This window comes from Falco punctatus (assembly GCF_963210335.1).
Source record: "Falco punctatus genome assembly, chromosome: 1".
NCBI classification, from domain to species: domain Eukaryota; kingdom Metazoa; phylum Chordata; class Aves; order Falconiformes; family Falconidae; genus Falco; species Falco punctatus.
Genome location: NC_137580.1, coordinates 32531949 through 32549464, shown reverse-complemented (window position 1 = coordinate 32549464; position 17516 = coordinate 32531949). Strand labels below are relative to the sequence as shown.

The 17516-nt window shown below is 39.7% G+C and overlaps 1 protein-coding gene across 5 annotated transcripts in view; it reads right to left on the bottom strand.

The window, feature by feature from the left end:
* Window positions 1-729: 729 nt before the first annotated feature.
* The window catches only part of PPARGC1A (PPARG coactivator 1 alpha), a 373925-nt gene continuing 357138 nt past the window's right edge, over window positions 730-17516 (bottom strand). For all 5 annotated transcript variants that reach the window (XM_080371486.1, XM_080371488.1, XM_080371485.1 and 2 more), the window contains 5 exons: window positions 17080-17184; window positions 16823-16943; window positions 8025-8146; window positions 7519-7670; window positions 730-4602 (listed from right to left, as the gene is read on the bottom strand). In XM_080371486.1, the coding sequence (XP_080227612.1) occupies window positions 4499-4602; window positions 7519-7670; window positions 8025-8146; window positions 16823-16943; window positions 17080-17184 (604 nt within the window). In that variant the 3' untranslated portion in view covers window positions 730-4498. The remainder of the gene's footprint in view (window positions 4603-7518; window positions 7671-8024; window positions 8147-16822; window positions 16944-17079; window positions 17185-17516) is intronic.

Genomic DNA, 17516 nt, shown 5'->3' with positions numbered 1-17516 from the left:
ATAGGTGTAGAGCTGTATGCTGGCTACCTGTGAACGAACCCTGGGCAACCCAAAGAAAAGCAATTCCTTCCCTCATGTGAAGGAGAGGGCTACGTACACCCTTTGCCAGCCCTTTGCCTACCTGTCGCCTGCCCAGTGGCAACGCCGGTGTGGAAGCCCACCATGCTTCACCCTGTACTGTCCAGGAAGGATTCAGAAAACCCATGCTGGTCCAGCTTCCTACCTGTCTGATCTTCCTTGCCTGTCTGCCGAGACAGAGAGGCTGGTGAAGGACTCTCATGATGGTGCTTTGTCCTAGTACAGGTATTTATCATCTTAGGATGGAAGACACCAGCCATATTGGGGATTTGCCAGTCCCTAGCACGCGCACAATTTGGATCCAAGCATGGCCACGTATGAAAGCACTTATATTCCCCACCCCCTCCTAATTCAAGCCAGCAACTCTTAAAACTCCACTGAGCATTTTTCAAAAGTTTTCCTACAAGGTTTATGTTGGCCCTTCACCAGCCTTGGGTACTCATGGCAGAAAGGCAGACAGTACCATTCTACCATTAAATATATTAAAACTAGTGGTTCTGCCCCCTGCCCAAAGTGCAGTAACGCATGCGTGCTCTGGACTACTATCTGAAATCGATTACAACCATTAGAAAGAGTAACAGAAAACCCAGTACACAACCAGTGGCGGGCGGGGGGAAACCTGTCACTTGTGATAAAAAAGAGAAACAGAAATGGATTTGAAACATTCGTTTCCCTTTATTTGCTCAGTGAGGCTGATGTGTACTGCACATTAAAAAAAAAAATAAATCACAGGAATTTTCATACAATGAATTAAACCACAAAAGTACATGTAGAATTGGCAGGTGGAAAATAGCCCAGCTTGGGCTTAACTAATATCTACCTTTCCCTGTTCAGCATAGTCCAACCAATAGCTTTACATGTTCACCTACTGTACAAATCTTACAGTAGCTCCATCAGGTCAGTGGTTCACATTATTGAAAATGTCTGTCACATAGGTACAAATTTAGAATCATCACATTATATTACATGGCTATTCTAGGTCATTTATAGATCAGATCTTATGCTACAGTGATTGAAGTTCTCATTACAGCCATCAAAAAGGACACAATCATTACCTACTGTAAGCTTACATCTAAAGGGATGAAAAGGTGTGGTTGGTTTTTGGGTTTGTTTTGGGGTTTTTTTGTTGGTTTTTTTTTTTTTTTTTTTTCAACTGACCCAAGTATTATACCCCAGAGGCACAAACTTTCCTCTCAGTGCTGCTCATGGTGATAGCAGTCCAACTGCTTTTCAGAGTAGTTTAGCACAGGTATTTTTCTTCAATTTTAGGCTCCCTCCATTAGAATTTGGATTTGGATTTTACATCCTATAGGAATTACTTTGTTACAGCTCTAGGAAAGACCATAGTTTCTAAGTACCAGTTCTGTTACCTGTATTGCGGATGTGGTACTTACCACAGCATGAAAGCAACAGTACAATCTTCATCTAAAAGACACACAGACCTATGCTGCAATTTGCCTCCGGTGACAATGTGGTACATGTGCTAATTTGAAATGTTCTTGGGGGACAAAAGAAGGAAAGGAAACATCGAGTTTATATTTTGATGGGTTACCTACTACAGTGTCTACAAAGGATACGAATAGCTTTATTCAGCAACCTTAGTTCTATTAATTTCATATGTAATTTGTAAATCCACAAAGGAAAGCCATCTTCAAGATGAGAATGTTTGTCAGGCCAGTGAAAAAAAAAATTACTGATGTCATTACGCCTGCTTAGTGAAAAATAAATAATTCCCCCCACCCACCCCCCAAGCCCCACACCAATTTATTCATGTCAGCAATCTAGGGCAAAAGAGAATGTATTTAAAATTTAATTACAGAAATTTAAAGGCAAAATAGGCAATGCATCTGGTCCTTGAACACATAATATGATATACTAAATATTAATTTCTTAAAAATAATTTATTGCTTTTAATATTTTTCTTTACAACAGAAGATACTCAAAATCCAGAAAGGAAAATTGTAAACTTTTAGTTTGGCATTCACACAAAGTTAAAATACCTGCATTTTTAACCTACAGAGCAACAACAAGAATTATGCAGATTAAAGAATGTTACAGTTGTAACACAGAACCTCCGAAAAAGTTCTTTTTCTTTTTTTTTTTTCTTTTTTTTTTTTTTTTTTATTATTGCTATCTATCTACTGAGAAATAAGAAGCCAAAAAATCAAGCAAGCATCTGACAGGACAGACAGTGGAATCTCTCAGAACACAATATGCTGGTGATAAAATGAATGCAGCCATCAAAATCAACTGCACTGGCATGGGGGTAGAATCAGTTTTCTAAGATTGGGAGCGGGAAAGGAGATTAAATAGTTAGGTGTGCCATACCTTTAAAAGGAGTCATGAATGCCAAACAGTAATAGAATACCAAATCTATACATTCACAAGCAAATTCCAAACTTTGCTGATTCAGTCTAGAGACTCTGAGTTCAGATGAAATTCTGATGCTCAGAATAGCAGTAGTTTACTCTTGTGGTTTTTTCTTTCCTGAAGTTTCTATTTAATTTAGCAGAAGCAATGTCATCAGCAACAATGTCATGGGCACATCTGAGGCCATGCTAGTGCATAGTAAAAAAAAAGAAAAGAACCGAAACAACCCAATGCTTCTGCAAAAGCTGAATTTCCAAACGAAGCACTTACTCCAAACTGACAACCGTCATGCATCCTAGGTATAAAATTTCCACTGGCCTTTTTATTATTTTAGTCATCTCATAATTTATAATAAATAGGATAATTGTAACTGATAAATATGTCTCTTTAGTAAACAAAGGAATGAAGGATTGGTATTTATACAGGATGCATAACTGTAAAAAATATAGATAAATACCATCATTAAACTCTGCCAATGAAAAGATTACTGGCTTCAAGAACAGTGTTTAGACACAGAATTACTGTAAAAATCATACTGTACTTAGTACCTCAGCATATTTTTATCAAATTAAAATCACAAAAATTAAAACAAAACAGCATTTTAAAAAGATTTTTGACCTCTAGTTCCAAAACTACTGTTGATACATAAAATAAAAACATTTCTTAATGATTACCCATTTGAGAGACTTTACATAAAATTATGGTATCTCCTAGAAAAATTTAGATGAGAAAATTTCATTCCCCTAACAAATTCAGTGTATAAAACTGCAAAAGAAAATCAAGCAATGAGAAAAATGTGGAAAAATACTGCAGAAGTGGTTAATACCTTTTGGGCTAGGATAATTCTTGACAAAATTCTTATATAAGCTCATCAAAGAAGGGATGAATGTGTGTAAAGCATTTTTGCACTCACACACGCACACACATATACACATGCACACCCTCACCCACACGCTTTTCTCTCTTTTTTTTTTACAATCAAATATATATAAGCGTAACTTCAGCTTTCTACATATGTTAGTGTACAATAGTTGTTTCACCTCATATAATTACATTTGAGTATTCTTGATTAAGAAAAATTCAGCAGTTTTTGAAAAGAAGGCTGCATTTACAGTGCATAGCTGTAACAAAAAAGAACATCGTCATACAGTATGTACATAAATAAAAATACTCCATTTAACATTTTTAAATACTCAACTACTTTAGAGAATGTAGTAAATGAACTATCTGTGCACACACCCAGATAGTTATATCCAACTCTCATTAATAATGTAACACCACGTCCGCTCATTAGAATAGATCGCTGAACAAGCTGCACATTTGACCATTAACAAGGCTTTGAAAATTTTTCTGTGGAAGATCAACGTTGTAGACATTTACATGGGTGTCAGAATTAAAAGATGAAACTTCAAAATGTTAGGGAAGCTTGAACCTTTCATTTTCTCTTCTGCAAGGACCAAAAAAAAAAAAAAAAACCCACAAAAAAATCCCAAAGAAAAGAAAAATCTTAAAACAAAGCTAAAACAGATTGTAGGCTTCTGGGACCTGTGGTTGCTTCTCGATTGTCATATTATGACTGTGCTGCAAGAAGAAGCTTTGTTTAAACAAAAAAATAATAATGCAGTGTCTGTTTCCCAGACATCAGCAGCCATAGTTCTCAAGTTTGGTTTTGGTTTTTTTTTTTTGTTTTGTTCTTTTTTTGTTAAAATGCAGTATGTACAGATTTTGCAGTTCATCGTTGTAGGTGTATCTCTGTGGAACTGCTGCCATGTCTCGTGATTTGCATTGAACTCACAAGGAATGCCCGGCTCCCCCGCCACCGATCACCCGCGAAAGCAAAGCTGACACCCATGGATACGCGTGTGCTTACTGGACAGCCATCCTGCCCCTCCACTTGTCGAGCAGCTGTGTTCATGTAAACCATGGTTTTGAACAGAGAGTGTAAAGTAGGAGAAGTCCCTAAGTATGACTTTTTAATTGTCCATTATTGAAGGACACGATGTCCGTGAGGTATTCGCCATCCCTCCATTTTCCTCGGGTGTGATGCATGTTACCTGCGCAGGCTCCGCTGTGCCTCTTTAAGTAAACTATCAAAATCCATGGAGTCATACTTGCTTTTAGTGGAAGCAGGATCAAAATCATCTGAGTTTGAATCTGAAACCCAAAGGATGCTTATTTAAATAAGAGGCAAGAAACACTAGTCAGTACTTACATTATTTTCTCTACAACAGTACGAACAAAGAACTAAAGACACAATCCACTTACAATTACAACTTTATGGGATGATAAAAGCCCAGAAACGGTCATCAGAGAAGCTTTAGGTATAGGTAAGAATTTTCTGGTAAGAAGCAGGACTTAACAAAAGCAGTACACATCATCAGCAGTGGGGGAGAACCATAAAGTGCATATACATACAGCCCCGGTAAACTCAAAAGAGTTCCTCCAAGGACTTGGGCACTGACATACTGCTATGTATAGGTTTCGAAGTAGTCCAGATAACCTTGACAGATGCTTTACACAAAACTCCACCATTGTTTTGCAACATGCAATATCCAAGACTTACTGCTCCTGAGAAAGGTAACAGGGGGACGGTTCTGCAGAAAGCCAGGGCAGCCTGCAGGCAGCTCGCAGGGGACACTGCTACGTCTGCCTGCCCTGCCCTGGGGTCTTGTATGAGTCACTACACCTCCTGGAATCGCTTTTAGCTTCCACTCTGATTTTGAGGGGGCTTGCTTGTTTAGAGCGTGAGCAATTCCGGGCAGGGCCTCTGCACTGCCGTACAGGCAGTCTCAGGTGGGCTCCTCAGCTTTTTGCAGCATATCTGACAAGTCATAGCAGCAATAACGGTCCAGCGTCTGTGACATGCGATACCTGCTCTGGCTTTGCTAGTTGCCCAGACATGGCCGTCAGTCTGTTCCTAGTGCAGAGGAGGGATTGCTCATCTGTGGCCATACAGCTCCAGTACGGCAATTATTGACATGGCTGCAAGCACTGAATTTCCTTTTGGAGTCATCCCTGCTTAACGCTGACTCTCCCTGGCTCCTGTGTCACAACTCCTTTATGGGAGTGCCCTTTTCTTGCCATTTCTTGTGTTGAATTAATCAGAACTCCCCATCTACCAGTATAAGACACACTGTGCATTAAATGTTCATTACAAGTTCTGTTAAGACAATATCTTCTCACAGAGGAGAGGTGTTAAACTTCTGACTACTATTTTCAAGTGTTTTCTTTCTTCTGTACTCAACCCAAGGCTGATTAATTCTCTCTGTCCTTGTACTAGCTCATGAATTTTAAAGTTCATCCTGCCATTTCCTTATGTAGCTCTATCAGATACTTTGCAAAATACAGGGAATGCAGTCTGAAGTACAGAAGCTCAAGCTGTCAGCAGGACAAAGTGAAAATAGTCTGTTCACAGATACTCTGGGAATCCCACTCAGTATAGAGAGACCTGCCAGGGAATACTCCCAGTGATGAATAATGTTCAAGAGGGTTCCCTTCAGACAACTTATTTTAAACCCAGATCTTCTGAGATACAGAGATGACCTTGGCTTCTACTGCTGAAGATAAGTCAAATCAAGTCAAGACTTCAATCTGTTTTTACTGTTTTTATCCGCCTACATTTCTTCAAATGCCTTGCTACCTTTTATATTTTCAACATCAACCCTGTATCTCTTCAGCAGTCAATTGCCTTTTCTTAGCTTTACATTATCTGTTTAGCCACTGAAGTGAATTATAGCATATTCATTGTGAACAATGCGTATCATCTTTATCATTTATTCTGAAAAGACATCAATTGGTTAGAAAAAATATATCTGTATTCACTTCCTGCATTGTACAAAGCCGAGGGCAGCACATACAAGATTTCATTAGCACTGTGTTACGGGGTTATGAGAGATTTTAATGACTGTGGTCATTTATTCATAAAAAACCACAATATCTGATTAATATAGATTCAACAGCAAAACGTCCCTTGCTATGTTATTCAGAAAAGAGTATCTCCCATACCTTTAGTCTATTTATACAGGTATTAAGAAAGGTTTAACATTTAATGAATACTTTACATTTTAAAAGGTAATTAAATAAGAGGTGAGTTTATAATATATTATAATATTACAGAGGATGTTTTGGTAGTCTGAATGGTCTCTTTATGCACATACTTAACATCAGTGTTCCTGCTGTAAGACTTCAAAAACCTCCAAACATCCTTTCAAGAGGAAGCACCACACTGACCCAGAGCACAGGACAGAACCCCACATTTTTGCCTAGACAGGACTAGGACAGACCCAGATGTGTTATTGAAGCCAGTATCACATGCACGCTTGAGACTGGAGTTACCAGAGCTTACTGGGGTCTGGAAACTGGTATGTATAGTGCTCCACATCAGTGGGACAGCAAACACCAAGACATTTGCTAAGTTCACAGGCTGGAGCCTCTTACATCATGACTGGAAGTCCCTGCAAGGGCACACCTTCATACATAGATGCTTATGCGCAATTTGAGAACCACCAGTTGGAGATCTGTGGCCGTTTGCTATACTAAAGGTCAGATCTGGTCACAAGCCCTTCCGGCTTTCAAACATGAGAAACTATTAATTGTGTTTAAGGAGTGTCTCTAGCAAGTTCACACATCTGCAGCACAACTCATAGGAAATAAGAAACATAATGAATTTTTGGGGGTATCTACTTTGTTCACCACTCGTATAAATAGATCAGGTTATTAGAACCAAACAGTCATAGCATAGCAATGAATGGTAAAGTGTGCAGGAGGTTTCTGTGGTGCTATCATTTCAATATGGAAATGTATTATTGACTAGAAGGCACTTATTTTTTCTAATGATGTAAATGGGCTTTAAAAGAATTTTCAGAGTCTGAAATGCCTGAAAGAAGCCAGTTCAGGTTAGAGCTCAGATCAGTAGACTTTTAAACTTCTTTCAAGCGAAAAACACTTCCTTTAACCCCTCCAGTCATTTAAATAATATAAACAGCAAACAAAAAAGAAGCAAACCCTGAATTCTCCTAAGTTACAAGGTTCCAGTTATGTACTTTAATTCGCATAAAGCAAAATACCTACCTAGGTCTGCATAGTTAGACTTGCAAAATTGCTTGCGTCCACAGAAGTACAGTTCAAAGTCAGGTTCATTTGACCTGCGTAAAGTGTATCCATTTTCAAGAGCAGCAAAGGCATCACAAGTATAGCGGTAGGTGATGAAACCATAGTTGTCTCTGCAATTGAAAAATACAGTTGTGGACAAGAGCCGAGAAGAGTTAATGCACATTAGTGTAACCCCTTCCTGAAAGCAAAAACTTGCAGGAGATCCAGCAGTGGAAATGCCAGAAGTACCGCATCCATTTATCAGCATGATTGTCCTGTCATGCAGCTAAATACTTATTTCTGGGACAGGAAATCTCAACTAGAGAGATTAATAAATAAGGATGAAAGAAAATAAATAAGGTTTTGAATTCAGCATGTCATCTGTCACAGCACTTACACTGGTAACGCACATACCAGTGATCTTGCTGCCATATTTTTTTACATATGGCAGCTCCCAAACAAGAAGTAGTCTCAAAAGTTCTTACCCATCATCCCGCAAATTTACTGTGCACTCCTCAATTTCACCAAAAACTTCAAACCGGTCCCTCAGTTCTGTTCGGGTTGTGTCAGGTCTTATTTTACCCAAATAAATCACACGACGTTCTTCCTGTTTAGAAACAGCAACAGGGAAGGCATATTTTTAAGAAATGTGTAACACAGATGAACCTATACATATATGCATGCAAATACACACACAAGGATGTGCAGAGGATGCATAATTACAGGAAGAGTCTCTCGTGGAAGACCTACTGCATCTTGCTAGTAAGTGAAATAGTTCTCTCCGGAAATCATCTGAAGTATTTATATGATGCTACATTTGTCAGGTGGTGTGCTCCTGGAAAGTTTCCCTGCTTGCTGTCACTGTTGTGCTGTACACTGTGGCAGACAGCTCCCTTTGTATCCTACTGCACCTTCTTCCCTTTCACGCTGTCTGCCACTTCCCCTTCAAGACTGTAAACTTCCCAGCCAGGAGCTCCCTTTCTCTTGGCATCTATACAATACTGGGCAAAACCCATCTTAGTTGTGGAGTAGTATAAAGTAACACAGTAATTCCATAAATGTTACCATAGGCATAACAAAATGTATTACAAACATAGCATTATAAACTCAGATAACTCAGGAGCTGATTCATCCTGCAATCAGCTGCTGACCATAATCCATACCTTAAAATAGAAGGAAAACTGTTAGGGGTCCAGAAGATGACTTTTATTAAAATAAATATTTCTGGGGGGAAGCAGGACAATAAAATAAATCCTGTGGTCACTATTACCTTCTGGTTTCCTCGGGGGGAAAAAAAAAAGTGACTGAAGTCCCTTGATTTTACAGGCTAGCATGTCATTTGCATGTTCCTTTGACACTTGAGCAAAGCATCAAAGATAGCTTTAAAACGATCAAGTCATGGTCATAATCCTTCCTTCCTGAGTGGAAACACTCAGCAGAATGACAGACGGACTAGGAAACCCTGGGAGAGTCACTTTATGAATTTTTGGCTGAACGCTTTATCAAGGGTAGAGCCATTTAGTGAGCTACAAGCAAAGCAAAAGGCAAAAGGAGATCTTCAAAACACTGACCTTAAGGTAATCAGGGCAAAAGAAGCACCAGGTGCACATGGCTTGGGTGCTCAGCCTTCCTGTCTCAGATTGCCTCTAGCCTGAAGAACCCTGGCACTGCCGGCCGTCCTGCTCATTCCTTACACACCCGCACACTTGTCCCATAAATCAAACTAGCACCGCCACATTCTCAGCTGGGGTAAATCTGTCAGTCAGTGGAGCAATGTCAGTTTAAACCATCAGCTTTGGCACCTGAGACTTGCACAGGATTTAGGTCCCAAATGCCAAAGGAGCTATACTGACTGCTGAGAATTCATGACTATGGTAACCTGAAGGTGCCTAAAGGCTAATGGCACCTCAACTGCGCGATGCAGAAGGCTCTAGAGACCTAAATATAGACTTGCATTCCTGCTCAGAAACACCCTAGCCTGAAGCGACAGGTAGCTTATAGTGTTACGATTCAGATACAGCACAAAATGCATCTTTTCCATAAGTCCCCACAGAGGCATAAGGCAATAGTCATTCATGGACAACAGGACTGAGATGAGGCTAAAACACATGCAGAAACAGAAATGATGCCAATGCCTCTTCTCTACTTGTTTGAGCATTCATTTGAGGCAAAGGGACCATCAGAACACCTACTTATGGGGTCCAAAATCTTAGCTCCCTGATCCCAGGAGAGCACTCTGCTCCCTGGAACTGTTTAATGCAAAATAAAAATTCAGCAAAACCCTGAAATTATATATATCTGCCTCCCAACAGAAACGCCTTCTCAATAGCATGCTCAGTCAACTATTTTCATTGACCCTTCCTGGCCTCATAAATCTCAGGGGCTCAGACCCAGTTAATCTAAGCTCCTGAGAAATGAAAGTGAGTTTAAAGCTTCTGAAAACAGAGATCCAGTAATCAAACACTCCTACCCAAAAGCCCTGCCCACTAAGGTATGGCGTAAGAAGTGACCATTGGAATCACCTGAGTCCCTTATAGCTCCCTGGTCAGCCCAGCTGAGTCCCTGATTGCTCTACCAAGGTCTGTATGTGCTCTCCTTAAACAATGGGATCAGGTATCTCATTTAGACACTTGAAACTACTGCCTCTTTTGATTATATAGAGAACCAAGGTGACTGCCTTGGTAGCCCTCTATAACCCTGCTGGGACGGACACTTTAATTTATAAATGTTATGCCTTCCAAAGCATGTGGTCCAAAAGCTGCTCTTGCTCTCTGCCATAGCAGTGCAGTTTGGAGAAGTCAGCATGGCTAAAAGAAGGACAATTGTGCTCATGGGGGGCCATAAATTTAGTGAAGAGGGGTACTTTACAGACAGCTGCTGCTTTTTATCTCTGTCTCTACTGTGTCCCAGTGTAAAGCTCTGACCCTCTTGACAGAGGAGTTTGGGTAGGGCTTCTGCAAACCAGGGACTGCAGAGTGCAAGCAACAGAAATCTGCATTTCTTCCATTTTCCCCATTCTAATTCTGCTTACTGTCAGTATGGTTGGGTGCCATAAACTTCAAAACCAGGAAAATCTGCATATGCAAAGTAATTACTTTTTCTGACTGCTTTACCAAATCAAGGATTTAACCGCACTGAAACACTTATAAGAAACAATTCCATTGATACTTGCTATTGAACCTAAATGACTGACCAGATGGAGCAGAACATAACATAGCAGACTGTCTAATACACTTTAGCTGAGATAATACATCTCGACTGAAAAAACATAATGTTTCACTCGCTGACATGGAGATTGTTATATTACAGTGTGATGGAAATAACTATTGCATGCTCTTCCGTAAGCCTGTGTGCATGCCTTCACAATTTTTCCTTCTTCTATCCCTCTAATAACCTTTATATCTCTAATATGCCTTTAAGATAACTGTAATAAAACAAAAATGAACAATAAAAAAAAAAGGCTGTTAAACTATCATTAAGGGAATAAGTTAAACCTGCAAAATTAAGGGAATTCAAATTTAAAGCTGAAATGCACCATATGTCCTCCAGTGTGCATGCATGAGGAGATGTGTTCAAATATTGCTTTCAAGCAGTGCCATGATGGTATAAGATACTGGAGAGCACAGGTTTCATACAGCATTGCCTTCGTCCTGGTTTCCTGGTTAGCTTTGGTTTATTTAAAGCAACTATGAAGAATGTATTTGTATTCACAGGGATGCCTGCTTTTTATTCCCATTAATAATAAGAGCTATACAAGCCTAACAAGATTACAACATACCTCTAAATGTTAAAGACCTTTATTTTATAATAAGTTACATGCATAAGTCCATATGTGCATATTAAGTATGCTTTTTACTGCACTTGTTAGAGGAGATGATATATGACTTGCAAACCTACAGAATGGCAGAGAAAAGCTTTTGTTTTCAATTTAATGTGGGCAGAGGGAACCTGAAGGAAATTCCTGAAGATACTGTTCATACTTCCCTCCCAAAAGTACAGAAGATTTATTTTACATCATAAGCTTTAAGTGTAGTTTATTGCTTTGCCAGGTAAAAAAATGAAGAAAGAAGAGTCCAGCCAGCTCCCTCAGGCCCAACATGTCTGTCTTCTTTCAGTTTATCTAAAGCTCCTTCTTCATAATCTTGCTTTTTCTTCCTTGTAGTAAAAACATTTGAATAAGCAGATGTGGCAGAAAATCTCAGACTGTAAAACTGTATTTCAAGTTTCAAACGAAAATACTAAAGCATTAGAATGCCAAAACTTGAGATAACAAAACCAGGATATGCCTTACACATCTAAGGGTCAATAAAGGTATCACTCATCCTGCAAAACAAAACATTCACTGATGCCAAGGATCTTTTTGTCTTGAACCCCCCCGCCCCCGCACTTTGTTTTCCCATCCTGTATTTCACAAGGAACTAAAGCACAGATGAACAGCTTTATTAGTTTTCATATGTTTTTTTGTACTAGGCTTCTTCACCCAACAGCTGTTTCTTTGCCTGCCCGTGGTGCTGCTAAGCAGGGTCTGTGGGAACTGAAGGCAGCCACTCCAGAGGTGACACCGCATAGTTCTGCTGCCCTCGTTACACCTACCACTTTCTGTCTGAACATCTGTGGTGCATACCTAGTTCTCTAAAAGCCAGGTAACATTTCATGTGAAGCTGAGAGAAGAAATCCGGGGTACTTTAAAGGTGGGGTCTGCCATGGACTTGTCAAAGGTTCTTCTGCTTCCACCAGCACAGGCAGATGGTTGGGTGCAAGCCCTGTGCCTGTGTTGCCTTCCATGGCAAGTGACTTCTTTCCTCTTCCAGTAGAAAGCCATGAAGACTTTTAGCCTTAGAGCTGGAGGCGACATACCATTGTGAAAGTGCAATGGGAATGGCTAGACAGAGTTTCAAAAATAGAAATGCTATGGATGGAAAAAGCCATTACAGCTTAATATTCTGACGTAATAATAGTAAGAATTTTTTTCTTCAGATTCTGTATTCAAGAAGAGTAAGTAAGTATGACCTGTCAGCAAGTATGCATGGCAAAACTGAAAAAAAAAAAAAAAAAGAAAGAACATCACACAAAATTGTCAAATGCTGCTGTGCAGCCATCTGAAGAACAGTTCAGCCACACTCCATGGTGACCGCTAGAAAAATGGTGGACCAGTAAACCTCAAGATTTAGGTAATTCATTGGATCCATTTTCAGCAACTCATACAGCAAAGTTAGAGTGTCTGGGATCAAGGCCATCACGATGAACAACGGCAAAACAATCCAGACTAAATATACAACGTGCACTGGACCCTTCATTAGTGTAAATGCACTCCATTATAGGCTGACTCTGGTTTTAGACTTTAGAGAAGCCAGGCACTCACTTATGAAACCACCTTTCTCCTGCCTTCCTGTTGTAGAACAATTTATTTTCTCTGAAACCATGCATTTCTTTCCGCTGCAGTGGCCTCACAGCACATTTATCTTCTTACGTCTGTAAGCTCTATGGGACAGGAACTCTTGATACTTGTCTCATGGAGGCTGTCAGCACTTAAAAATGAAAAGTAGTAATATTAATAGTAATGTTATACTCGGGTACAAAAGCTTGTTATACCTGCTGGCAGCAGCCAGTGCACACAGTAAGTGAGCTGCAGAGAGGATGTGACAGTCAGTCAGCATCATGGCCAGAGCGGCAGAGTAGCAAGAGATCCAGAACACAGACAGTTTAACCTCCCAGCCCTGGTGCACCGTGTCAATGGTGAACCATGCACTGGTGACTCCAGAGTTGAAATGTGCGAACTGTATTTCTGACACCATGCCTTGGAAAGTATTTGCCACATGGTCTAATGAGCTGCTGGAATAAAAGCCCACATAACTGAAATTTTCTGGGGTGTATCAGAAGGAAAAAGGGGTTCTCAGTCTTCCTGGCAATTCATTGGGATCTACGTTGGTTGGGGGTAGGACCCCAGCTTCTACAAAGCCCTCATCAGATCCTGTCCTGCAGTTGCTCCTCCAGTTTCATGATGAATTGTTACTACTATGATCTGGTTGGCATTATAAAGTTAAGTAAGTCTCAGTGGCAGACCATCCCTACATTCAGTGAGGACCCATTCTAAAGCAAAATGGGGAGCCAGTGAAATAAATCAAGTCAAGATCAAACTGAATTATGCTAACATTTGCTCAGTTAGCAAAGGCATCATGATCAAGAGTATAAATAAATGAATGAATGAATGACAAGTAACTCTCCAACTGAAAAGTATCTTGTGGGCTCAGCCCATACTTTTCAAGCGTGACTGCTCAAAATTAAGACCCCAATCCACAAAAAAAGGCACTGAATCTCCAGTAACTGGAAAGGGGAAGAGAAGAAAAGGATGAGAAGAATATCACAGTACCTTTTCAAGTCAAGCCACCTTGATAAAGCTGTAAGTCTGGATAGGAATTCAGGAATCCATACAGGGAAATGCTAGCCCAGGCTTCTAGCTGCTCTGAAGCTACTGCAGAGAAGGTGCACACTGTGTGCAAGACTGAAGGGCCAGCCATTTAAACACGCCTCTGCTACATAGCGTGAGCACAGGCTTCTAAAACAAGCCTCCTCAGCATTCTGCCAGTATGTCTTCACATCTGCCAAAATACAAGCTGCCTGCACAATGAGAGAGCGTTGCTTCACATATGGTTTTGACAGATTAAAATACGTGCGATTTTTTTCTCATTTCTTTTTCCTAGGTTTCCCACTTTTGTTGTCACATGGAGACTAGTTCTAGATATTGAACCTATAATACTTGATGGCTTTTAGCTTAGTCATAACTCCCGTTCCCTTTCCAATATGCATCCTTTCTACAACTACCTCCTGAGATCGTAACACGGTGCTTCTAATGAGGAAAAGCCACCTGCCCTGTGTAACACCTGAGCCATTAGTAACTGCCCAGTCTTTGGGGTATTCTTTTTAACAGTATCATGAATCAGTTCTGGCAGCATGAGAATGGTCTGGAAAGAAACTAAAAAACTCCCCAATGCAGAGAGCAAAGAAATCTAAATTTATGGGACTGTAGAAAGAGTTCAAGGAAAGAGAGGAGATTCTTGTGGCTGAACAATAAATGAGCTGAGTCCATCAAGAAAGGAGTAACACAGAAGAGACCCGCAAGCCAAAAGGGGTAAGAAAAGGAGCAGAAAATGCTAGAAATAATACACGTTTTATCACTGACCTCATGCGATCAGGGCTTCCCCTTCTCTGCTGTCCCCTAACCCCTAACCCCTAATTATTTGCACAGGGAATACACTGGCATGATTCAATACAAATCTTTAAAGTGCTGATAAACTTTGGATACAGGAGTTAATAGGATTTCATCTACATTTCCTGCAGCTCTTACATAGGTGACCGGATTTTAAGTTTTTGCTATGTTCTGTTTATTGTTATTTATTTTTTAGTTCTGGTTTATGTATGTTTATTAATAAATGATTTCATTAATGAAGTTAATTAACATGACAATGCTCACTTTAAAAAGAAAATAAATTCAACCTTGGCTTTGAAACACCTAACATTTTTTATGTAGGAAGTTATAATGCAGCATATCTGGAGTGTTTTCAGTTTCTTTTATTTCCTTTCTCTTTTTCTCTTGATTAGCTACTTGCCAAATATTTGTTTGTTTTAAACTAAATCCAATTTTCTACCTCCTCAGCAGGACTCATGTTTATTTATACTGGTAAGGTACAGTAATTGAGAAGTAGCAAGATACACCCATGACAGAGGTCTACTTGAATCCCTAATTTGTGTTAGATCTGAGAGAGAACAGTCAGTGTAAGTTATGATTGCTGGAAGGTAGTGTTCATCTCTAAGCATGTGGAAGCCAGATATTTTAAAACAAACTGCAACAATTGACTTAAATATAGCCCTGTCTGAAGCCAAGCAGAATCATTCCGTTGCCTTCACTGAATTTCAGATCAGCACAGCAGAGCATGTTATAGCTCTAAATCTCATGCTTTTACAAAATACACCTATCACCCACACTTTGTAGATCGGGTACCTGAAGCAGAGAAAAGTTAAATGATTTGACAAAGCTTACTACGAATAACAGCAGCAGAGACAAAAATCAGAAAATAAAGGTGTCTATTCCCTCCCAGAACTTTTCATTGCTGTAGACTACACCAGTCTACTCCCAGTTCTATAGGTGTAAGTATTAGGAGAAATGCTGCCAAGTCTGAGACAAATCACCTTTTACTACAAAGTCCACTAAAGGCAGTGGAAAAAAGATCTATTCATTTTGGTGAGGCCTGGACAGAGCACTAAAGTAAAATCTGGAAACAAAGATGAAACGTCCCAGTCTGCACCAGTTCATGCAAGAGCCAGAGCACAGCCAGAACAGCAGTGAAGGTAAAATTGAAATACACAGAAAACCAAGCGGGAAGTGTTAAGGTGAGCCACCAAATGGGCTTAGCAACTACAAGAGAAGTCCAGATTTATAGCAGCTCCCAACTTATCAAAACTATCGCACAGTTGTCAACAGTGAGCTAAAAAGGTGCAAAAGCTGCCTGTCTGTTGAATAGCCATTCTTCTGTCATACTGCTACAACAGCCAAGTGAGTTGCTCATCCCCACATGGGTATTTCCTTCACCTCAGGTGTTTCACACAGAACATTGATGAACAAAATAATTAAATAATACATATTCATTACAAAAGGGCCAGCGTTAAGTCACATTTTTATATTGCATCATGTCTTCAGACTATTTATTTTGCTAAAAATAACTTAAAAATTAACCAAGTCATAGGCAGAAAAAAAAATTAAACTCATGCTTTTGGATCCTAGTTTTGAATTCTGTTATCTGCACCCTCTGTATACACAGTTACAGCTACTATGAAAGTCCCGTGATGGGTATGTAAGCTGACTCCTTACATTGCTTATGTAAAAAAACCAGGAATATAGAAAAGGGACACTGATTATTGGCACTCTGGTAGGTGATATACAGTATAAAATGCAGGTTCACTGACAGATCTGTGTAGGAAATAGACTGGTTCACTTTTAATTGTCTGAGATGAAACCTTCTTCTAGTAAGCCCTTTGTATCTTTTCACTATGAAAAACTTGAAGAGTTGCAATTTATAGAAACTGAAAAAATTAGAATTGTAATATAAAACCACAAATTGTTATGAAAACACATATTTGCCTAAAATTCTAAATACTAAGAAACACATGTAAGCAGTCTTTTGTTTTTAATTTTATAAAAGAAAATAAAAGTCTGAGATCTAGCTGTAGAAATCTATGAAAAGAAACAGAAATCTTTCAAAATGAAAGTTATCTTCACAGTGCTTACAATTGCTTTCTGCCTCTGTCTCTCCCTTTGTTTGGCCCTTTCAGATTCCCGTTTTTCATACTCTTTGCGGTATTCTTCCCTCTTCAGCCTTTCATGCTGATATTCCTCATAGCTGTCATATCTAGGAAACATAACTTAGTCATTAAATCAAGCACCTGCATTTGTGAATGTAAAATTAGTAATACAATTTCTAGAATGCTTCATTATCTCTTGAGAACCAGCTGCAAAGCAAATCAAATGCAGGCGAAACACGCTACCTGGGTCTGCGACTGTACGGTGATCTGGATCGTGATCTTGCACCTAAGGGAGAACTTCTGTATGCTCGGTGTCTACAGTGGCTGGACTCGTAATAGCAACAAGATCTGCAGGAAGAAACACATTCACCTCTGTCATTCAGTTTGAATCTGCTTACACCATTTTTTACCTCTTCCCCGAACTTACAATTTCTTCTAAGCTACCAGTGAGATTTTCCAGTGACAGTTTGCGATCTCCTAGTCAACTAAGGGACCTCAAGTGATTTTCCCCCATGCCCTTTTGTAACGTTCCTTATTGAAGCTAACACAGAGCAGAGAGTCAGCCACTGTCAACCTCATCTGATAGGGACCGCAGCTAGATTGGCACCAGGCAGCTCGCAGATAATGGGAAAGGTTAGTTGTGTACATCTCTCACCAATTGCTCTGCTGCAGGCTGACCT